General features: G+C 35.1%; 1 protein-coding gene across 1 annotated transcript in view; it reads right to left on the reverse strand.

The window, feature by feature from the left end:
- The window catches only part of MALRD1 (MAM and LDL receptor class A domain containing 1), a 306,398-nt gene that overhangs the window by 58,079 nt on the left and 223,802 nt on the right, over positions 1 to 24,517 (reverse strand). The window contains exons 33-35 of the mRNA XM_019470989.1: positions 21,670 to 21,871; positions 5,541 to 5,816; positions 211 to 336 (exon numbers count right to left, since the gene is read on the reverse strand). Coding sequence (XP_019326534.1) covers positions 211 to 336; positions 5,541 to 5,816; positions 21,670 to 21,871 — 604 coding nt within the window. The remainder of the gene's footprint in view (positions 1 to 210; positions 337 to 5,540; positions 5,817 to 21,669; positions 21,872 to 24,517) is intronic.

Consider the following 24,517-nt stretch of genomic DNA (forward strand, 5'->3'; position numbering starts at 1 on the left):
TTAAAACAATTTGTTTATACCTTAAGAAACACCCCTTGTGAAGAAATGAACTAAGCATATTATTTTCCATCTTTTTCTCACTATTTTATCTATGTCATACTTTCATCAGGAAAAGTCATGCCTGATGTAATTTGAGGGCTGCATAAAGATTCAGTAGGAAATTACTATACTTTTTTGTTTCAAATGATACTTTTATGCAAAACTAAGTACCTGAACAGCTGGACTCATCAAGGCTGAAATCAATGCAGTTTGCAATGCCATCACAACGCTGGGAGATTGCTATACATTGATTAGTTGACGCACATAACAAAGAACCATTGAAACAATCGTTAATGGCTGAAACAAAAAGTAACATGACAGTTATTATCAGCTATATTTCTTTTTCTCACTGTTAAAAACCTACCAGAAAACTTGATTCATACTCTAGCATATAAACTTGCATCTGTGTGACTGCTACAAGCTTTCATCTTCAAAGACATACAACTTTACTATTGAGTAGATAAATAAATAAACAAACACAGAGCACAGATGTTACAGAAGCTGGATTTTCCCATGTTATATTTGTGAACAAGAGGAGGGTGTATTTACTTAAAAAGTTGACAGTGTAAGCTGCAAAACCCCAATGAAAACCCATAAAAAGATATCACAAAACATAATCCACTCTCATTCATAACCTAGTTTTAAAATGATGAAATTAATTTTTTAACCAAAAAATTGACATTGTATAGTTTCCTTCCATTACAAGAAACCAACTACTAAGATAGTTAACATATAAAAAGTAGAGAAATACTACACTGAAAAATCTAAACTTGCACACCTTCTTTATTCTTGGGCATTCAGTTGTATTTTTGATGTTTGTCCAGAAGAATTATGAGGGGTAAATCTTGCTGGAATCACATAAGCCTTCAGGTACTGAATTATTCCTGAGTCACTGATCTACAGGATGTACCTGATGGTCCTGCAGACTCCTGTAGAGTATAACACCATTTTGTCATTTTATCTCACACAATGTTCTCTTATGCTGCCTTAAGCTATTGTTTAGATAATATAAGCTGAACTCTATCACCATTAGACTAACGCAAATCAGAGGGAACTCTTCTGACTCCATCAGAGTTAGATATATTCACATTACCTTGAGAGTTCAGAGTGAGAGAAAGAACCTAGGAATATTAAAAATACCCCACTGCCGCATCTAAATTTCATAGTACTTTCCTGCTCCTGTGTTCAAGATGCCAGTGTACATGGCAATGAGCCTCCCAGGATGGATGCCCAGGCTGCTGTAGGATTCATCTATTCCGCCCTTAGATATAATTTAAATCACCGGCCTATATGGACTGCAAGAGTGTGCTAAATTTAAAATGATGCAATTCAGTTTAGACCACAATAATGGAGTCAAGTCTTGCCAGTTTTGAAATTCTTTCAGAATTATGAAATTATTCATGTGAGTAAGGGTTTGTGGGATCAAACCTTTTAATTACATGCACTGACCATTTACTAAAGTCTGCAGAAAAATCTGTAGAACAATACTAGTAACTATAAAGAGGAACTTGCTTTTGTTTCCAATTTCAATTCACCTTTATGAGAACTTAAAAGTTCTGGCTGATTTTAAAATATCACTATACTGTTCTGCATATGTTTATATCACATATTCTCCAGTCTTCAATTGACTGGAGAAGTCTTGATATTGAAGGGGGAATTTGCTGGTAGTGACAGCAGAATAAAAGCAACAACAAGAAGAACAAAAATTTCCTTTTCTTCTCTCCATTCCCTTGACCACTCATTCTGGCGGAACAGGTTGTGGCAGACTGAAAGACCCCAGCCTATTACAGCATCACTTCACATTTGTAGCATATCCTACCATCTATCTCTTATGATCGTTAGCTTTCCAGAAAGTAACTGCCAGTCCCATGCCCTCTGATGCACTTTCCTAACCAAATAATAATCTCATACTTATTTTGTGTGCAATCAGATCCAAATCCTGGACACCCTTTGTAATTTGGGGGATGATGTCCCAATGGTATTTGAACCAGTTTTATAAGTGGTCATTTGCACACAAATACCCAGTCTGTAAACATAATTACATGTTCAGACTAGGACTTCAACAGAAACAAAGTTGGAAATTTGACATAAAACATATTCTTCTTATGTGCTTTAGACCTTTTTTGCCTGCACATCTATTTTGAGGATGCTGTAAACTCTGTGGATATAGAGTACTGCTTATGGTTTGTCATATATGTTATGACTAATACAGAGATTCAGTTCCTGAGCTCTAACTTGCATCGAGGGTTGTGGTACGAAAAGAAAGTGTCATTTAGCCCTTTATTATTTCTCCTAGTCCTGGACTGGCTGTTGGACTCATACCTGAAGATAAAACAGAAGAACTGCAAATTATTTTTGGTCCATTTATATCTGTTGATCATCAAGGCGGTTTTGACACATCCCTTTACCTTGAACAAGCTTATTGCACTGAGATTTTTATACCACTTACAGAGGGAGCAGTCATAGCAATGGATCTGACTGCTGAATACTTTGCACAGATCCAGCATTTAAGACAGAAAAGACAAAGACACTAAGTTATTGGTGCCAAGGTAAAGAATGTTAAGAGCACATTTTAAAAATAATATTATTTCTCTTATTGCATTGAAACTACAATTAATATTGCTTGCTGTTAACACAGTTACAAGTAGCCTCAAATTTCTCCAACTAGTTATTCTTTACTTTCCTGAGAGACCTTCAACTGTTTTTCGGATAAAGATATTAAATGGAGGCATTAACAACAGTGAAGATATGAAAGTGAAAATATCAGCTTTTTGCTTATATTTCATTTTCCATGACCAAATTAAATCTGTAGAAATGATAAAAATATCACAGCCCCTTTGAAAGTATACTATTTTTAATATTTATTAAGCATTTTATCACTTACCAGGACTACAACAGACACATTTTGGTGCACTACAGAGAACTGAGAAATCATTTTTTATTCATTGCTATTAGCACTTCAGTCAGATGATGTTGGGGCCTGTGGAAAAATAATGTATATACCCTATTGGTGCTAATATGTTTATTTTACACCCTTACCGTTGTAATAGGGCAATTTTAAAAAAAATAGATTAAATAGATGAGATAAAGTACCCTTCACTAAAATTGACAACAGGAAGAGGGCTGGCCAAGTAAAACATCTATAGCTGGAAAACAGTACAAAGATTTTCTTATTAAAAACAGCAACTAATAAAATCCAACACATTAGTAGGTATAAAACAGTATTAACATAATACTGTACAACCTAACTGCTGAGTGAACTCTATGGGAAATTCTGTCTACATAAATCTCTAAGTCATGCAGAAAAACATTTCTGTGGTAGAAATTGTGGTTGTAGTGTAGATCTGACTAATGCATTTTTTTGTTTGTTTCTCTTTGTCCTGACCTTCTTTTGAGTTTTATACTTAATCTCTGCAAGATGCAAGATGCATTTTGACAAATGGTCTTCATCCCAGAAGAAAACTTTCTCTGATTAATTCCTGAATTCAGAAGCCAGAACATTTTTGACCATCTATTGTTATACTTAAATGAATGAAATTGCTAAGGGACATGGCACACGCAAAATAAAAGGTGCTAGTAACTCCTAAACTGAAATTTTCTAAAATCAGTAGGAAGATTTGATCTGCACCAAGGGGAAAAAAAAACAACAAACAAACCACAGAACTTTGCTACTTAAATCCTACTCTGTGTTCATAACTACTTAGAAAAAATATTCAATTTCAATCTAAAATCTGTAAAAAACCCCCACCCCCAATTGTGTTATTATTACAGTACACATAGGCTGGAGTTACTAGCACAGCAATCAATTTTATAGATTATGCAAATATTTCAATGAAATAAACAAAATTTGTGAGATATTTTCTTTTTCCCTCTCCAAATTTTCTCTGTTGACAAACTTACATGGCATGTCATATGTTAAAAGTAGACAGCTAGAGATGAAATGCTGCACTCTCATGGCATACACATTTCGATGGGAGAATGAACTGTGACAGTAATCAGCTTTTCACTGGTTCCATTCCAAACTACCACTAACCACTGCTTTGCCCTGCAACCAGTATCTTCTTCAGAGAAGAAACATGAGTTGCTGCTTCTGTATTCCTATCTTGTATTGTAAAAACTTACATGTTTATATAGTCAAAACAGAATTTTGGAGTAACAATGTGATTACAGATTTGACTAAGTCTCCACCCAACTCAGAATCCCAAGATGTGCAATATCTATGGAGAATTTTTGTTCTTTGAATAGACCAGGACTTAATTTCCCCTCATTCCCTAAGCATTGCTTAGAAGTCAAAGGCACTGAAACAATATCGCAGTTGTTTGAGGAATACTGATACTCATGGAAATCTTGTGGCCTTAAGATTTTGGGATTTTAGAAGAACACACATTCTGTGGTCTGGGGTTGGGATGTACATGTACTATGATACAGCAGATAGGTCTCTAATAGAGGACAATTTGAGGAGGAGGCAGGAATGAATGAAGATTAATGAAGAGAGGTTTATTTGAACTTAGGGGCATCTAGAATTTAAGGTAAGAGATATCCCCAAAATCATGACTTTTGCAACAAAACCAGAGAGCCCGCTTCTAAACAAAAGTGCCTAGAAAGGCATGCACAGATAGTCTGCAAAGTCCTCCAGTTTTATAGAGTTATTTTTTAAAAGAAATGGCATGTGCAGTGACCTGCATATATATTCATTAGTTTTGATACAAATTATTAAAGAACTTGAATTTCTAGCCCACTGGAAACTGATATTCTACTAATTGTTTTGGTTATGATAAGGATGAAAAATAAAATGTTAAAAAAACTTTTGCAGAATGAAAAGTCTAGGAAGAAATGTTTTAATATGTAAAAAGACTCTTTTCTTTTTTTTCTATGTAGCTAATTATTTTGACCTTCCTGGAATGAAACATTTAATCTTAGTTCATCTACCAATAACAAAATATTTTGAAATGGGCAGACACTCATTTTTGTGTCTATCTGAAACTTTATGGTATCATTGCAGTTACAGAGTTCAAAACTTGTTGTCCTTGCGTTTTGCTTGCGAGCCCTTTTCCTTGATCGGGGCAGAGATCATGCAGTTGCTACTGCATGAACAGACTTGATTTCAAAATCCTTGAAAGGTCAGGATTGCTTTGAATGTTACTGAATTACAGAACTGCAAAAGTGTATCTGTCATACTGTAATCAGAGATGAGGCAATGCAAATGCAGCTGAGTGATCTATGGAAAAAAGTAGAAATGCTTCCACTTATTAACAGAAATACAATACAAATGATTTTAAACATTTATCAAAGTTGATAGGTAATAAGAATGCATAAGCAAAATCTTTTGCAAATGTAGGGTGTCTCTCCAGGTAACACATTATACATGATAGAAATAATATTTTTCTTGATGAGGGAATAGTGAATTTTACACTATACTTCATTATGTTGCTCTTTTTCACATCACTGTTTTAGGAAAGTAATTTATCATGGCCTTAACTATAGCAATGAAAGTAACTTACGGCAGCCAACTTCATCTTCGTTAAGGTGGCAGTCAGGCACACCATCACATTTCAGGAGGGATGGGATACAGCCTTTGGAAGGGCACAGGAACTCTGTTTGCTTGCAGAAGCCCGGAGACATGGTGGTAGGCATCTCCATGGGACAGTTCATTTCATCACTTCCATCCATGCAATCTTCAGCTCCATTGCATTTTGCAGCGAGGGGCAAACACTGCTGCACATACGCACATGTGAACTGGTCACTACTGCAAGTTGGAGGGTGTGGATCAGCTGATCCTACAAGAAAAAAAGGAATATTTATTGATTCTCTTCTTTCAGTAGTCATCTATATTGCCTTTGAGATGTACATAGGGACTGCTGGAAAGGCAGCTGATAGATTACTAAACTCTAAAAAAAAAAATTAAAAAAAATTGTATAAAATCACAGCTCCTAAGTACAGATCACACTATTAAAAACACTTTGTCTCATTTTCAGCATTTGTTTTGATCCTATTGTTGCTTGTGCCATGTATGTATAGAAGGGTTAATATAAAAGTGTTAATAAAAGTTATCTTTCAGGAAAGGGTTAAAAAATATTCTTGACAGCCCTCAAGTTACAGTCTTCCTCCACTTTTGTACTGCATGAGTGAACAAAAATCAAAGAAAGGCTATGTAATTCTGGATCTACAAGGAACTCATTTCATGGAAAGCTATTATCTATGGTAAGGACTGAACCCTCAGCAGAGTAAGAAAAATACTTTCATAAAGTAACAACAAAGTTTTTTATTGACATAGTTTATTATCACTCTGATTCTGTAGCTTAGTTTGAAATGATAAAGAATTAAATCAAAGAAAATACTAGATAAAAGTTTCCAGGGTACAACTGGAAAAAAAAAAAAGTATTTTTATATTTCAGACTTTAACTAATTCAGACAGCTGACAAAAGAAGAAATATCCCATGCTTACTTGCATTACTGGAAAAAATACTGGAAAAAACTTTCTGTGATCACTTATACAAATAAATTTGCCTCAGACGTTCAAGTCCCTCTTTCTTCCTATGAAAATCATTGCAACTGAATTTTACCAGCAGAAGCATCAGAACTATTTGTGGAAACTGAAAGCAACTGGCTATGCTAACACTGTGTTCTTTACACCAACAGTGTCTCCCATGGGAGCAATGTGATGGATTCCTGTAACTTTTGTTTTATGTGCAGGGAAAAGAGAAAAATCTCCAGAATTTAACTCTATGTATTTAATCTTTTGTAGGTCAATTTGCAACAGGTGAGTAAAGAAAATAATATTATGATTGTTAGAGACAAGGAAAGACAAATTAATGTCACCACCTCTGTAAAAGACAGGAGGAGTTTTGCTGTTGACTCGGGCTGAAGCAGAGCAAATCAAGTGCAAAAGTTCATGGGTGGGTTTTAGCTTGCCTTTTGAAATGGTGCAAGCATTGCTCTCTGACCTCAGAAGTCAAATGTTACTGCTGCATTAAGGCATGACGTGCTGTAAGGGAATATAGGGATCTTGCCATTAGTTTACTGCTTTTAATCCATGGGGCATAGCAGTATGTTTGTGTATTCTGTGATACCAGGCTGGGGTTTTACAGCAGGAGAACTTTGCTGAAACATGCTCAGTTTCTAAAATACCTGCATCATGAATAACAATAGCATTTTGTACAAAAAATGAACTGCTAATGCATTCCGATAAACAGAATACTAGTATTATTTTACCATCTGGTTGCTTGCGAAACAGTGACAAGGAAAAAGAGCTCAGACTGCTGTCTAACATTGACCTTTGCAGCTTAGCAATTTTTGATTTTCATGTTGACTTCATGTCAGAAAATCATAATTGAAAAGCTTCTTACAATAGAATATTCCTGACATCATTTCATACTGCTAGTGTTGTTAAATTCTATCACGCTACTAGAAAAATGTATTTCATACACTGGACATAATCTAAACATAAAACAATAATGGATTTTGACACAGTGAAAATAATAACCTACTGATCTTTTGGCTTGTTACATCATAAATACTTCAAAGACATGTACTTTTAAATGGGATTGAAAAGATTGCATTTTCATGATACGTGTTTTATAAATGTGTTAGTCTCAAAAATTATTTTCATTTATACTACTTCAAAAGGCTTATGAAAATTGTCTTTAGTGGGTTGATTATAGACATTTAAATCACATAGTGAATTTATTTTTGGACATATTAAAAGTATTTTAGATTCTGCATTCTTTTTCTACTTCATTCCCATATTTTATCAGATAATTAATAATAATAGCACATAAAGATGTTAGAATTGAGTTCATCATGATTTGTATATAAGGCCATGATTCCACCAAGATACCAATGAAATGTATGGAAAGTCATTGAGAAAACATATTTCTCTCTTTATTGATATAAAACCAGTACTGTTAAAAATAGAGCAAATCTTATGCAATGATTTTTTAAAAAAAGAATTATTTTATATTTTTAGTTTGCACTTGCTCTGGGAAAAAAAAGATATGATTATACTAGATAGCATTTTTTTTTCCTTTTGTTATTTCTGACCCTTTTCCTCACAGCACCTAGGGAGCATTTAGGCAGCGAAAATGACTTAAGCTGCAGTCAGTTCCACTTAGGCGTGCACTTTTGTTGTTGTGTAGTCCAGTTTTAGTTTTTCTGTGTTTGTTCTGATAGAGTGAAAATTAACTCCACACAGTTACATTTAACTCCACAATACATTTGACTTTACTATGGTCACTTGTTTATCTTGCAGGGAAGACTTTATTTATAGCACATTTGTGAGCATTTTTGACCCAGTTTAATTCCCTAACCTGTCATATTCATGATAATTTTGCTAATAGGTTTCTACCCAACTTTGTTCGGAAAAGAAAATAAATTTGAAATCCACTCTTAAATTCAATAATGCTTGAATGTGTTGCTTGTTATGAATCTGGTCTTGAGTGTTAAACTATCTTTGGGCTTTTCTAGCACTGATCAGTTTAGCCTTATGGTCCCAATCATATAAAGTGCTTATGCATGTAAATGATCCCATACTAAATTCAGTACTTAGGCAAATGCATGAATGCTTTATTGAATGGGGGAATTTTAATTATTATTATTATTTTCTATCACAATTCCCTATTGCTTTTAGAAAATAATATGTAGAAAGAAGTTCTTCCTGACATTATTTTAGAGTGTGCGATATTCACTGAGAGCGGTGAAGATGTCTCCAATTTATACTAGAGGTTAAGTTGGGGGTAAGGTTAACCAAGGGTCTTGTTGAGGTCTGTTTTATGTTTTCAGTATATTAATAAAAATCCAAAGTGATACCCTGAAATCAGCAAAATCATTTTAGATCAGAAGAAAAAGATGAAAATATACCTCAAATATATTTTTTTATATATATATGGTATATATATATACCATAAGAATATCACCTTGCTTGTTAACGCACATTATGTATTAATTAGTTTACATCTGTTTGGTTTCAGATGCAATAGGAAAATTGTGCTCTGGATGACATTATATAAAACATTATGATTGCCATGATCTGCCAAAGCTGTACTCCCAAGTTCAATCTATTTACTTTACATACAGTAGGTTATCGATGTTTTTCTTAATTATAAATTAAATGTGCCTGGTAAAATTTTTGAAAATTTATAAAACATTCATTTATATATAGCTAACATTTAAAACTGAGTAATTAGGAACATACAAATCTAGAAAAGCATTAACTAATTCCAACTGAAAAGAAATCTCAAGCAACATATTAAAGCAAAACTAATTGCTTGCATACAAAGCTACTATCTATGTAATTATTTATATTAAGCTCATCATTGCAGTAGCTGCTACTGACATGTTTCATTCTAAAGAGTGGCAATATTCATTCTGTTTCCTTGCCACTGGGAAGAATTGAACTAAAATGTTAACACTGCAGTGTGGTCTGCAGCGAAAAATGAGCTGGCACTCATGAGAGTCTCGTCGTAAATACCCTCCATTGTGCCGAGTTACACAGTGCTATGAGTGAGTTACTACACAGTAAGTTACACTCACCTGACTCAGCCGTATAAACTAACTTTGAACCTATGCATATACATGAATATTATATCCACTCTTGTAGAGATATATGAAGGTTATGTAAACAGCAGAAGCTGAAGTGTGTTTTTTCAATGCAAATTGGACTATCCATTTGTGGCCCACAGGCCATTTCAGTCACTTAAAGTTGTTAGATTCAACAGTTGCCTAATAATGACATGCCAAAAAAATGTCTCCCTCACCTTTTTCCAAATGCAGAAAAGATGTTCCCAACTCAGCACTCATCTCCTGAGTGTTGTGTGGCTCTCATTTTCAGACCACGTTCAGGAGTGGAGGAGATATTGTACAGGTTACTTTTTTAAAAAGCGGTACCTATTTGAAGCTGTTTAAGGATTTGGAGATAAATCTACTGAAAATGATGTGTTCTAAGGAACACAGGGCAAAGCTTAGCTTTCTCTATCCAGGCTGCATGACCACTGAAAAGCAGGACTGGAGATCCTCAGGAATACATTCAGTATTTGCACACAGATGAAAAGCAAACTAATCAAAAACAATTTCAGAGAAAATAACCTCTGCTGTGCGGAACACGGAGTCTGGATTTAGATCTGCATGACAAACAGTGGCAATTCTTAATGTTCTATTATAGCTAAAGAAATCGTGATTTTTTAAGTAGCAAGCTTAGGACATGTCCTTCTTTATTTTACTTTGCACTCAGTGTTTTATTTTACACTTATTTTTACCTTGCATATGGCAAATAACCAAAATTAAAGAAAGGGTTTAAAAATGTGCATATAACATCTACTTGTACATCATAAAAAAAAAAATTAATTAGGTCCTAAAAAATGACATTTTAATTCAGTCCTAAATCCTTTGTGAAACCTACTCTTGCAGCTGTGCTGGATGAGTTATGACCTAAGGACCAAGAAGTGCTCCCCTATAAGCATTGTCACACTTTGAAGAGAAATTAGGTAGTTGAGGTAGATACAAAAAAGCAAAAACCAGACCAGTGTGTAAAGCAAACCAAATTTGGTATGTACTGCTTCATGAACTGCAGTAACTACAGCTGAATATACCTGTATTTCATTGTTGTCAGATAAAATGGGTACTTTTAGATACATTTTATTCCAATGTGCTAACCATCGAAACATCTGTTACACTAAATAGAGCTCGTGAGCTGATGATTTGGGAGTAAGGAGCCTTTACAGTATGAAAAGCATTAAATCAATAAATGCTCATCGTCAAGGACATAATTACATATTTGTAGGATAGGGATTTGTTAAAGGCTTACTGTTGTTTGATGAACATTTTCTGTACACATATGTTTTGTTGCACTATTGTCTTTGTCATCCATGGAGTGTACTGATCCTCTTTCCTGACTGTATGCCAAACTTCACAGGTCGGCACTGTAAACATTTTGCCCATGAATCACAGGGATTCAGTCACAGGAAGCTGCAGAACTGCTATTACCCAAATGCTAATATAAAATAAATGTTTGTATTACACAGTCATTAGCACAGCCAGAAACACACAAATGTTTAATTTGAATGAAACACCACCTCCATGCTATCCATGTCTTTTCTACCTTTCTTGTTCAGATACCAAGATCTCTGGTGCAAAGTAGGTCTCCATTTATATTTATATATCACCTGTAACAGTGAATTCTAATTAAGGCTAGTAGACATTGGCATTAAAGTCAACACTAGGGAGCATGAAATAAAGTTACCACATGCTATTACACAGCATTAACTCAGTTGTATCAGAGCTTGCTCTAAAGCCCATTTTCGCAAATGGGAAGACTCATTGATTCTAATGGGCCTTGCATCAGACCCTTGAAAACTAACGTGTCTGATATCTTTGCATAAGTAATTTGCCTACTAAATCTAATAAGAACAGTGGACCTATTAACTTTGGCTAAAAGAGGCCAAAAATAACCCCCTCCAACAGTTTTCATTAGACAAGAGTATAAATTAATTACAGGTCCAATCCAATGTATTAATTAAGTTGAAATAAGTGGCAGCCCTCACTTTCACTTCGGTACACATTGGATCAGGGCATGAAATCAGCCCATTCAAGGTGGCTGCAAGGAAATAACCTTGTTAAAAAAAATTAACCAGACTAAAGTTTTTCAAATACTTTAACAATCTGTCTGTGAGTCTTTATCAGTGTCAATAAAGCTTCTGCAAGAAAATAAAATGTTAATTTCAAAGCTTGTAAAAAGAAAAAAAAAGGGGAAATTGAGTCTGGCCAATTGAATCTTTAAATCTCTTCCCCTCGTGAGAACACAGAAGTATGGGGCAGGGTGCTGAAAAGGATCTCAGAGACCCTGTTACAAAGCCAGAATTAACGAAAACAGAACTTGGCCCAATGACTTCAGAGTTCTATATGTCTGTGCAGAATTGTGCAGAGATTCTTTTAAATGATCACAGTTTGCTAACATACATAACATAACATAATGGAAAACAGGCAGGTTTACTGCCAGTAAAATCAAGCTAGGATTTATAGTTTCCACTCAGAGAACTACCACTTCTGGCTGGAACACACTGACTACCTGTGACAGAAATGTGGCAATATTTGTCATATTTCTGTTAAGAACAGTCCAGGAATTGCTAGCTATGCCTGCTATTGTGATGGATTTATGTATTTGTTTATTTATTAGGAGCAGTGAAGAATTGGAGAAGCTGTGAAGCTTTAGTTTCCAACAAAATGAGGTGGGTTGGACTACCGAACAGGTTTAGAGTGGAGAAAAGAGCAATTTCTTGGAATCAGCACATTTTCGTAGGTGGGGTGGGAACACAATGCTATGCTAAATCTTTTATTTCTCAACTTCTAAAGAAAGGTAGCTTCTACAGGGACAAATTTATCATCAGCTGAGAAAAGTCCTGAAGAAAACTATGGTAAGCTCCATATAGTTTCTGAGATAAATCTGAGCTTGTGATTTACTCTTATTGGGGAGTCAGGTAAGTTTTACATAATGAAGAATTTGAGAATTTTCTTTTTTCTAAGATAGTATCATGAAACTATTTCATTCCAAAAATGATTTCTCTTTATCTCTGTGAGGAAGTATGTTGATTTTTATGAACAAACTTAGCAAGGCAAAATATCATCTCTGTGATTTGAGGCTTGCTTGGCTTTTTTTGGTGTAAACAGATGGGTTTTGGAGGTTCAATATTAATGAAACTATTTTAATACACTATTAATAAACCCAATGATTTTTAATTTCCCAAAAGGCATCTAGCTTGAATCAGAAGATTTCAGTATTTTGTACAGGTGTAAGGCAGCAGAGAGAAACTGAAATATTTGGACCAAGGTATTATATTTATTTATTCAAACATAGATGACATAATTGCATTCAGGACTTGCCACTAATTATGCTAGTTTATATAGTGTAATTAATTTATCCTAAAATTATTCCCAATTTCCCTTCCTGTGAAATCCACAAAAAATTGTGGTTTCACTGCCAGCTAGGTCTGTGCACTGGAAGATACTGAAATAGGCTGAAGAATCTCTCTAAGGTACTGTGCCCCAGATCATAATTTTTACTCTTCAAAAATGCAGAAATGCCCTATCTCTACCAAGTAATGAGGATCTAAACCATATTCTGATTGGTTTCAGGGAGAAACTAATTAACTAAAGAAACTATTAACAAATATCCCCAGTATCCCCAGTCCTTGATCACTACTAATCTTGCTTTCCTCTTCTCCTCCTTCATTTTTATAGACAGCCTCCCCCAGCAGCTCCCCCTGAATCACCTCTTGCCCTTGAGAAAAGAAACTCCCTGAGCTCTCAACCTGAGAGTGATTTCTGCTTCACTGCAAGCATGAGCAGACAAGCTAACAATGATTCCCCTGGCTCTGCAACTTAAAGAAATCAGAAGTTAAGTCTCCTCTACAGAATTTTTGCCTGTGATCTAACACTGTAGTATCAGCAGCTCAGGCAGTTAACCCTTCCAGTATTTCCTACGTTTAGGCTCTGGGAGTTTCAGAGATGGATCGTTGATTTGGTCTAAGCCTTTGTCAGATGAGTTTTGTTCCGCTGCAGAATTTTCTCACTATTGCTTTGCATGCACGCACACATGCACACCCTTCAGCAAGACTCTCTCTGCAACACTGGGCTATTTTTTTCACAAACTCACAAACACCTGCTGAACTTTTTGGGTTGTTGCCTCTTAATTAGATACAGGTGTCAGTTATGCTTTTCTTATAAGATCTAGTGAAATGGAATCTACTAAAAGTGCCAGAGAGCTTACAAAATTATCTGCAAATGAATGGTTTCTAGGCTGTTTGGTTATTTGGCTAGTTTACCCGTAATGCTTTTGCTGGTCTGCCGGTTTAGCGTCTGTACAGGAGAGACATTTTGGCCATTTCATATTTTGCTTTTTGTTTCAATTCAGGATTCTTTATTTTCATGACTCTGAAAACAAAAATTTTTTGGACATTTTCAATCTGATACCCAAAATTACAGAGGTTATTTTATTTAATTCTTTTTTTACTTGACAGGTAGATAACATTATGCTATAAGAAGTAATTATGGAAGTAGTTATCAAATATTTTTGAAATATTTGGACACTGTAGCGGTGTGCTGGATAGAAAACCTCTTCATAAAGACAAATAATTCTACATTCAGAGGTGTATCTGAATAATGTGCCCAAAGAACACAAAATATTCAATTATCTCTCATGAGGGATTTCTTTGTATTGGAAAAAGCAGAGGATGCTCTGAGTAAAACAGTATTCAATAATGCGATTAAAGATTATGTCATTGTATATAAACACACAGATCCTGTTGTGAAGCAAATGGAAGTCTGTGGCAGGAAGAGCAGGGAAGGTTTATAGACAATCAGGATTCAAAAAGGGTGTTCCATGAAGCAGAGATAAAATAGGGAGAAAAAGTTCTCAATATATGTTATAAGAGAAACAAATAAATAATAACTAGCCAAGATTTTATTAAATTAGCATTTCCAAGCATATTATGTTTGCTCTGTGGTTTCTAATCTGAAATCACAAGGGGATTGACTTCTGAAGAATGGCTACTCACCGTTTTCTGAAAATTAGATACCTTTAAGATATCTAAAGAGAGCACCTAAAATTATAGTAGCTCAGACTAATGGTTGATTTTGAAAACGTTGACCAGTGACCATTTGCTTATTATTCATTCAGATTTATTTTTTTTTTTTTACTCTTTCTTTATGAGATTTATGCTATATGGAAATAGTCTTTGTAGTCACTATTCTGTTACTAAGTTACTTTAATGAACAAGTCTTAGGAACAATCTTCATTCTGCTATGTTTTAATTATAAACACTTATCTGAGACAGTTTGTGTTAGAAGATGTCAGTGATAAAGTCCATTTCCTTCCACCTTGAACAAAGAGAGAGTTCTGCCCCTTTGGGACACTCTCCTCCTTCTCAGCTTAGTGCCTGAACCTGCACCTTTCATACCTTTTTGATATGGTATTGCATATTGATATTAAACAAAGCCTAATTCTGCTGTTGTTTGGAGATCAATGGAAATTGTTTTGCTCTGAAAGAACTTTGGGATTGGGGCTGTCAGGCATACATCTTTTGTGAGATCTGAAACTGCAATATGAGAAGTCTTGAAGAAATCCTACCCACCAGACAGAAGAGTGAATCATTGACTTAAATACTTCTTTTATACTTTTCAAGACCTAAATGAGAATGCACTGAACAGCTTTTCTGTTCATGAAGATAAGCCTAGATTTATACGAGCATCAACATATAATTTAATTCCTGAAGATTAAAAATTTCCCTGATGTTAAAAAGGGAACTGACAAGTTCAAGGGAAAAAATCCCTGAGGATCACTATGCTGAGACTATGTATGGCTCAGGAAGACTCTGAATTACAAATGGCTGGCAATGGGGAAAGTATTGGGGGAAAACAGTACATGTAATTCCCCTTTTTTTATACTCTTTCCCAAGCATCCATAACTGCTGGAGATAGATTATATTGCTAGCTGGAACTTTTTCTTACTCACTATGGCTGACCTGAAGTTCTGAGTATATCTATCCTAGATTTTGTGATTGATATATCATTTCCTTTGTCTCAGCGCTTCTTTGCAATATCGGCTCTTCTAGAAAGTTAGGAAAGATGATCTATAGGAGTGGAACTGGCTATCTGTCATTACTGTCTTATGATGGCTCAAAGAAATTGAAGATTCAATTTCTGGAGGATATTAGGTTTTAGGGTAGTGGGAAGCCTTTGTGTGCCTTTTAAAAAAAAAACCTTTAAAGTACCAGGTGGCTTGGGCTTGAATGTAGAGCCAAATCCAGTCTTGTAATTCACAGATTCTGATTTGCTTCTACTATTTGTTTCTTCACGACAAGTGAAAGCTTGCTCAATGTAAGGTTTATTTAAAACCTTTACAGCAGGTCTAGTTTGTGTTTTGCTACAGAGCAATGGGAAGACTTGGATGAGTTAGGGCATGTCAAAGCAAACTTTTCACCTAAGTGAAAGCCATTGACAACCACTGAAAATTTTACTGTACTTCAGTACCGAAATGGCAAATCTGACCCTTTTGTTGGTGACCTGTGCGGTGAAGTCAAGAACTATGACAACACTAAAAAAACCCTAACCCACAGCAGCCTGGGAAATAGCATTGGTTTTTGCACAATTCCACCATGATCAGATGACACAGTGTTAGAGAAAACATATCCTGTCTGTGCCGAGTGTTTTGCATTATTTGATTTGCCCTTTTATCTCCAGTGTATCCTTACATAATGATATTTTCTACTGCAGACAAATCTTCCTGGTGAAAGTGAAGCTGCAGTAGGGTGTGGGGGGAAATGTGTAACACTGGCAGTCCTTTCTCATGTGTTAAGTTGCTAGACTAAAAAGACTTTTTCTTAAAATGTTTTGTAAAGAAAGAAGAAAGGAATGGATGAAAAAGAGAAGCACAGGGGTAGAAAAGTCTTTAAAATAAAATGATGAAGGATGATAAAATGTAGTTCACAAGACAGAAGAAAAGAAGGAAAATACTTCAGATAGTACTGAGCAGCTGCGGGAAGTAAACTATGAAAACAAACAGACTAAAAGAAATGAAAAAATATAGAATGATAAGGAAAGGTGGCGTATAAGATTATTTTCTTCAAATTGTTAATTATTTTACTAAGCAATGTTAATACTGAACCAGTGATAAATACTGAAAGCATGACTGATGGTGGAAAAGCATATACTGGTTTCCCAAACACTCTAGAGCCTAGGGCGCTGCATGATGTTTGCACTCCTGTTTATACCAAAGGTACAGCCCAAATATTCATCTTAAAGTGTCAACACTATTCTTTTTGAATAAACCAAACCAGAAAGCAATTACTTAAAGCAGTACTATTTAGAAGTATAAGTTCACAAAGAGCTGTTGCTAAAGAGGGGCTAACAGGTAACTTCACTGCATGAAAGGGCTGGAGCAGAAGTCAGTGTTGACTTTGTACTGAGATTTACCTTCTTCCAGCAGCAGATCTCCATAAACACAAATATTTTGCTTGTGATCTCTGGAAGAGATCACAAAATATATTTACTATTTATTTGTTTCTTGAGAATGCTCTCCCAATACATCAAAGTGCTATGTAACTAATACCTCACTATTTAAATTACACAGACTTTGTCCATCCAGTTTATTTCTCCAGTAATGAGTGAGTGACAAAACATAGCATTCTGATTTATATAGGCAGAATAAAGTTTGGGTGTTAGGCATCTTTGAGTTAATGCTGGGATTTAAATTAAGTAGAAGCAGAAATTTTAAGAATTTCTGTGATGCCTCCTATTTCAGCTGAACTAGAAAATGCTGTGAGACAGGTATTAGTGAATACAAAATCTAATTCAATACTTTGGTATTCTTGGTCCATCTGAAACTAGAAATGGAAACATTTTTTAACTTTTATTTTTAAAGAATAAGCTATCAAATAAAAATAAAGTCATTTTAAAAAAAATCAAGGTATTACTCAAAAGTTTAAAGAAGATGGTTAGAACCGAGTAACAACTAAATTCTTTGGTTCCTAAGATGCACTAATTCCTGTAATATAACATCTTCACACACCTTTATCAGAAGAAAATAAAGGACCTTGAAAAGTGATAAGAGTGCATCTCATTTAGCAGTTGATTCTGAACTAAGCTAGATCTTGTGCCACTGACAGCTGGCACTGCAGCAATCTTCATGCATGGGCATCAGCTAGAAGTTACTTCTGCAGTAGACCAGGGAGTAGCTTGACCACACTTTGTTTAAATGTTCAGAAATATTCTTGGGTCTGTAGAAACTCTCATGGATAATGAGGACTGACTACTTAAAATAAAGTAAAAACCTCAGCTGAGTTAGAGCTGCTGGTAACGCTTTATTGCTTAGAGCTCCCAACCAGCTAAATTGTGATTGCTTCTATTTAGAACATGTTGCCTCAGGAAACCCAAAGTAATTAAAGACAAGATGAAAAATAATAATACAGAGAGAGGAAAATGATCTGCAGCAGCAAAGCTATCTTCTGAAAGGGAGAACATTACACAAAACCTGTACTGCAGGTAATACACTTTTCTTTGAGCTAAGTCTTTGAATAAACATGATGAGCAAAAATCAAAGCAGCACTGGCAGTGGAGTAGGTAAACTCTCCCACCGTTTTTGTTAAAGGAAAATGTTGTTGCTCAAATATCTACAGGGCAGTGATTTTATACTGTTTGCACAGGTAATATCTTCAAATTTTACCATCTGAATTTTTAAGCGGTTACTCAGAAACAATTATTAGTAAAAAAATAACACCTCCTCCTAAGTAGCTGCTTTTTGTCAGGAACAATATTAAAATGTCAGAGATAGGTTCTTCATCCTAAACTGCTGTGGTTTATTTTGTTATTCAGATTTTGTGTAGTTCTCTTGCCTCTTCATAAACACAGATTTGGCCTATCTGGCCAGCAAGGATTATTAGGATAGGACTCTTCCCAGGACAGTACAAAACCATGAAAAAACAGAAAGTCAGTGCACACTTACGTAACAGCATCTACATATAATTTTTTGTCTGGGGAGGAGATCATATGTCAAGTCACAAACTTTTTAGGACATTGCCTTCCATTAGACAATTTTTTTTTATTTTATTTTTTTTGAGAAATACACACCTGGGACAACAGTAAGAGTGACTATAAAACTGGGAAGGGGATGGATGATAGAAGAAACTGGCAGAATTTTCAGGGTGCACATACAACTGTGGAGTGGTTGGTGGAGGCAAAAAATGTGGGGGGGATGTAAAAATAGGATGCCTGAAATCAGATGGCTGATTAAGTGAGGAACAAGAGTTGTATAAGTAGAATTTGGAACTGTGGAAGCATCAGGATTGAGGAGGATAGATCTAGGATGGCACATTTAATGCAAGTTAAGGTTATGAATGGAGGTATAAAGAAAAAAATAAGAGGTAAAGACAGAATACTCTGTACTCGAATTCCAAGTGATGGATTTAAATGAGTGGAAGATGAACTATGGTAGAGCATGGGAGAGGGATGCAATGTGACAGGAATTAAAAAACATGAAAGAGACCTCCTGCAACCAAGGTTTGCCAACTGATGTTTTTCCAGTAACAACTAAATGAAAAATGATTTTCCAAAAATAACCAAAAAAATTGTGTATATTCAGAAAGAACTGGCTAATTCATAGAATAAAAATAGCTGAGAGCTATCAGAGAGCATGATCTTCAGAGCTTCAGAAAGTCTCTGAAGCAGATTAACACAGATTGGGAAAGATTGAGGGAGGGTGAAATTTATTATTTTCTTCTTTCATTCTAATACATTTCCTTGGGTATCCATTATTGCCCATACCAAAAGACTTGCCTAGGCTCCTTTTAGGGTAATATAACTTATGCCACTCTTGCAAGCACATAAAGAATAGCCTTATAAAGAACAATGTTTGGTAAAGAATTCATGTACAGATCCTTCCTATACCTCTAGAAATCACCATAAAACATACACAGAAATTGTCTGGAGCATGCAAGTGAATACAAAGACAAGTATCCTGTATTTAAGCTAAAAGTCAACTGTGCAAGGAAAAATTTGTTTCTTTTTCAGATGAGACAATAATGATATAATACAGAATAGAGGAAGATAAAATACTACTTCCGTTGTGTAAATATTGCAGCTTGTAAGAACTAATTCCAGGCTGATTGCCAGCTTACCATACAAAGGAATATAAGTTGACTCCTGAAGATGTCTGCCTCTTCTGCAGCTGGGCAAAGAGCCTAGATGACCAGCTACGACTGTCTGATTTATTTTTAGGTGGTTGTGTGTAGATAAGGTATGAGTTTTTGACTTATCCAACAAACCATAAGTAACCAATAAATCTCTAACAATTTTTCTTAAGGCTTTCCTTATGGTATACCATATTTGTAAGATGGACAGAGTGTATTACAAGTTAGATACTTTGAAGTATTCTACAACTGGAAAATCTGTGGAGAAAAATAAGGTGATTAGAAAATGTTGCTCCATAAAAATTACCTTATTTCTATAGTTATGTTTATTTCAGGATACCTTAACATACACTTTCCATAGAAGATTTTTTCCTTTCTCTGAATTCATGCTTGTTCATAATAAATTACCAAAGTATAAGTTCCATTGAAAGTAGAAAATTGATTTATATACATTGTTGGAATATAGAACTAGGTCTTCCAGTTAATTACATGTACTTAAAATATATAATCTGAAAATTCCCCTTTCTATTATGGTATATTAAGCATGAAACTGCCTAAGTAATTCTTCAGGTATGGTTAACAAAGGTGATTAGCATAATAAGGGTAGAACAAGCACTTGTTTATGTATATGGTCTGCAGCTCATTGAAGAACATTCCAAAATTGTATTTGCCTGAGCCTATTGGTGGTATTATTCAGAGAAAAAAAACAAAACTTTTGTTCAGCTTGAGATTGAACAAATGACACCTGCGTGAGCATATATTTCGTTTTAAACCTTAATCAGCATGTGGTTAATTCTCCAAGGAGTTGCTTACTCATCACAATAAAAAAAAAGCAGTTTCTTGAACAGCATGACAACTGATTCATACACAGGCTATCCTATCTGAACAACAAGAGCTGTATAAATAGAAAGACGTTATTCAAGAACATTTTTATAACATCCGTATTGGCATTTATTTAACGATAATTATTACTGGTTGGTCCTTATGAATGAAGATCTACACAAAGAGTTTTCTGTTTCTTTGGTTATCTTCCCCTCTTGACTCTTTAAAATAAGGAATGGCCAATATTCCTATCAGAATCTGTGTTTGCACACATACTTATTTTTTTCTTCTGATACTGCATCATATTCTAAGTTTCTTTTGCAGAGTAAACCTTTCTCACAGAATAAACATGGCATTATAAAGCATTAGAATTTAACTCTTTTTTTTTGTTTTGTTTTATACAGTTCAAGTCACTTAGCTTGTGTAGCAGAAGTGAGATTGTAAATTCTCAAAGAGCCTGGTAGTTTTGCTCTGCTGCTGAGATATTTTATGAAGAGAACAAAGATAAAAGAACTAACCATTTTCTTTTTTAAATAATTGTGAACCACTTTGATACTCATAAAACTCTTCCATTCAAAATTAAGGCCGTCTAGGACTGTTTTCATACAGGAGAAAACCGATACACTTGAGTGATGGCACATCCCTCTCAAGCATGGTTCATAAAAACACTAACAGGCCCTCAATGACAGTAAGATTCTGAACTCATATCTTCAACTGCCAGTTATAACACAAAACTGTCTTCCACAATCCATAGGCAAGTATCTTTATTCAGTTACTACACTCAGCCAACAAATAGATATGAATCCCTCTGATAGGTGTAATGGCTCCTTTCCTTTAGGGAAAAATGCACTAGCTAAAATTTGCCATATGGGTCATAGATGATAAATTTGATCTTTCTTTCCTTTACACATTTTTCTTTCCCTTGAAAAACATATACTTCTTTGCATTATTGTGCTGTGCCCACTTCTTTTCTACACTTTTTGGAATGAAGTAAAAGTATAGCAGTATTGCAATAATTTTAAAAGAAAAGAATTCCAGATTTTGTAACTGTGATATACATTGAAATATGAAATCCTACAATTTTCCTCTGCCCTCTGAAAAGAAAACATGTATTGTAACTATTTGTGTAATAGCATACCTCCATCAATGCATTCTGGGGTGAAAGAAATATCATCAAGAGCAAATTCTGTGGGTTCACTCCACCCCACTTCAGCTTCGAAGGCAACTCTGAAAGGGCTGTTACTGGAGAGGACCACATTTGCATACATCCATTTGTTTTCTTCATTTCTTCTAGAAGACCACATAAGAATATCCATCCCGTGTTCTTCAGCTGTGTATACCTGTTGACAATGAAACCCAAAAGGTGCAACTGAATCAGCATTAAGCAACGGAGGAGCGCCAGCTAGCTAGAGTAACATAGCCCAAGCCCAGTAGTGCAGCTACCTGCCTGGGTAGTACTGGCCCTCTTAGAAATGGTTCAAACCCACACCTTATTGGTGATGACCAAATGTTACTGAATACTTTTTCTAATGCTAGTTCAGCTGCAAATAAAAAGCTACTATGAAAACAAAATAAAATAAAAAGAACTGCTAATACAATCACTAAGTGGAAAACTACAGACAGTTTTGGCCTGACATATAGAAGCTAATGAGTAAGGACCTAACCCCAAATTCATCTAAATATTGAAGAAAAGACTGACAAGGATCTTGAGCTATCCTTTCATCTCTAAAAGGTGACCTGCTTATAGTTGATAGACTGGGTGAAGCTTTTAGAGATGTAAATAAAAGGCTTAGCATCTAGGGATTTAAGTCTGTTGTCTGGTACAAGCCATTTATAATATGATGTTTCAGGCCATCACCGTAAATTAGCTCAAACACATTTAACAACATCATAAATAAAAAATAAATAAAATCATCAAATAGAGAAAGCAATAAGAATGACAATGAATGAATTCACAATTAACCAACAGCTGAAGAATTTATGCCAAGCACAGGAAAGTCTGGAGATTATGCAGGTAGTTGCTCTTCCCACTCAGGTATCCAAAATCCTTATACAATCTAAAACAGGTTGGAAATAATGAAAAAGAACTGGAGTAATGAAAGTAAGCATATCTAACCATTCCAGATGATAACTAGTTCTTTAAGGGACTGAATATTTTAATCATTTTCCTCTCCTCATCACTTTCAACACCATCCTTCTCTTAAGACTTTAGACTAATTTTCCAGTGACCCATGGGTTCATGTTGCCACTTGAGTGCCCCAGTTTAATGATGGAACACAACATCTGAGACCCAAGAAAGTTATAAACTTAAACCCATACTAATGATCTGTATAACTGCATACCTTTGCCTCTCCCAGCCAACCTGGTGGGACAAATAAGCTAAATACCCAAATGGCACTGTGAAACACATACTTTATAGAAGTTGGTGTATTGATTAAAATATCTCTGATGACTGAACGCTCTTGCAAGTTATTTCATTTTGGCGGGGAGGACCATCAAGACGACTGACATACAATAATCCAAATCAGGACCTAATTTAGTCGAGCCTGATGTTTGGTTACAGGACTGTGTAACAGCACTATCCAGTGTCATTGTCTTCTTAAAAGCATGCATCTTGCAGGGCTAAAAGGACAGGTGTTGAGAAGAAATAGCTGATTCAATCCATAAAAAAATGAAAAACTGTGTGTAATCACATTATCAGGCTCTAAGGCCTTAATAAGTTGAAACCCTTAATTAGAATAACTCTACATGTGAGGTCAGGACTATGTTACAACACCTGTATGTGTCACTGGAACCATTCACTATTTTACCAGTCATGAAATATAACAATCTCAGTGATCTAGAATTTTACAGCACATAATAGTGTTAGTGTGGTTTTAGCTATTACTGTATCATGCAGTGGTATTTTCAACTTTTTGAAGGTTAATATTGAGATAATATCGCTTTCAATATACCTCATTGAAAAGTCTCACAGCTGCACAAATAACTCTGTTGGGGAAGGGGGAAGAATCAAAAAACCATTTTAATACAATACTAGAGTCTCCTTCAACAGGACAGTTAAAGACTGCCCCATTGTTTAAAATCAGATGGGGTTTTCCATTCCTTTTTGTTGGGTTGATAGGAGAAGTTTTTCATAGTAAAAATTTCAAAGCATGCTTCCTACTTGAGCAGTTCTGTCTATGTACAGAGAAACTGCATCATGTCCATATTGAGCCTGGTCTCAGGTGGAGTGTGGAGTCCTTCTGTGTACATACAGATCAACTCTGTGGCTCAAGCTCAGTAAAAACAATAAATCCATCGTGAAACCTGCTGCATGTATACTGGCCAATGGGTCTTGCGTGGTAGCAAGTCAAACTGGGTCTAAAATGCAATATTTTGATGACATCGGCTTCTGTTTTTATAGGTGTAAGGTAATTTTATATGCCTTGTCTTTCTTTTCTTTAAGATTTAACTCATTTACCATAGAGTAAGGGCATGCAGATATGTAATTATTATGGATTAGTTAATATGCTGTGTTAATTTATGTGGCTGTGTCCTCAGTTATATTTGACTAAAGTTTAAACCTGGTGTATGGTTACATAGGTAACCTGTGGAAACTGATAACATTTAGTGTAAATCTCTAAACTGGTACATAGGAAATCTCAGGTGAGCCCCCAGCTCTGCTTTTCTCATGTACACTCCTGGGGAAATCCTTCAATACCACTTTCTGTCAAAGTACTCCTGAATACTTTTACTTCACTTCTCCAAGTCTTTATCTATCCATAACTAAGTCAGGAAAGGGTCTGTGTTCTTACACATCTTCAAAAAATTTTAGCTGAAATTTCTAAAAGAATAATACATAATTTAAAATATATGCTAAATTAAATGAGATTACAATGGAGTTCAGAAAAATAGGAAGCCCAAGGAATCTATTTCTTTAGCTGGGGATACAGACCTTATTCTCTCAGAGATTGGGTCCACAGAAAGTGAAGAAATAATTATAAGAT

The sequence above is a fragment of the Aptenodytes forsteri genome, unplaced genomic scaffold (genome assembly GCF_000699145.1).
Source record: "Aptenodytes forsteri isolate BGI_AS27 unplaced genomic scaffold, ASM69914v1 Scaffold336, whole genome shotgun sequence".
In the NCBI taxonomy this organism is placed as follows: Eukaryota; Metazoa; Chordata; class Aves; order Sphenisciformes; family Spheniscidae; genus Aptenodytes; species Aptenodytes forsteri.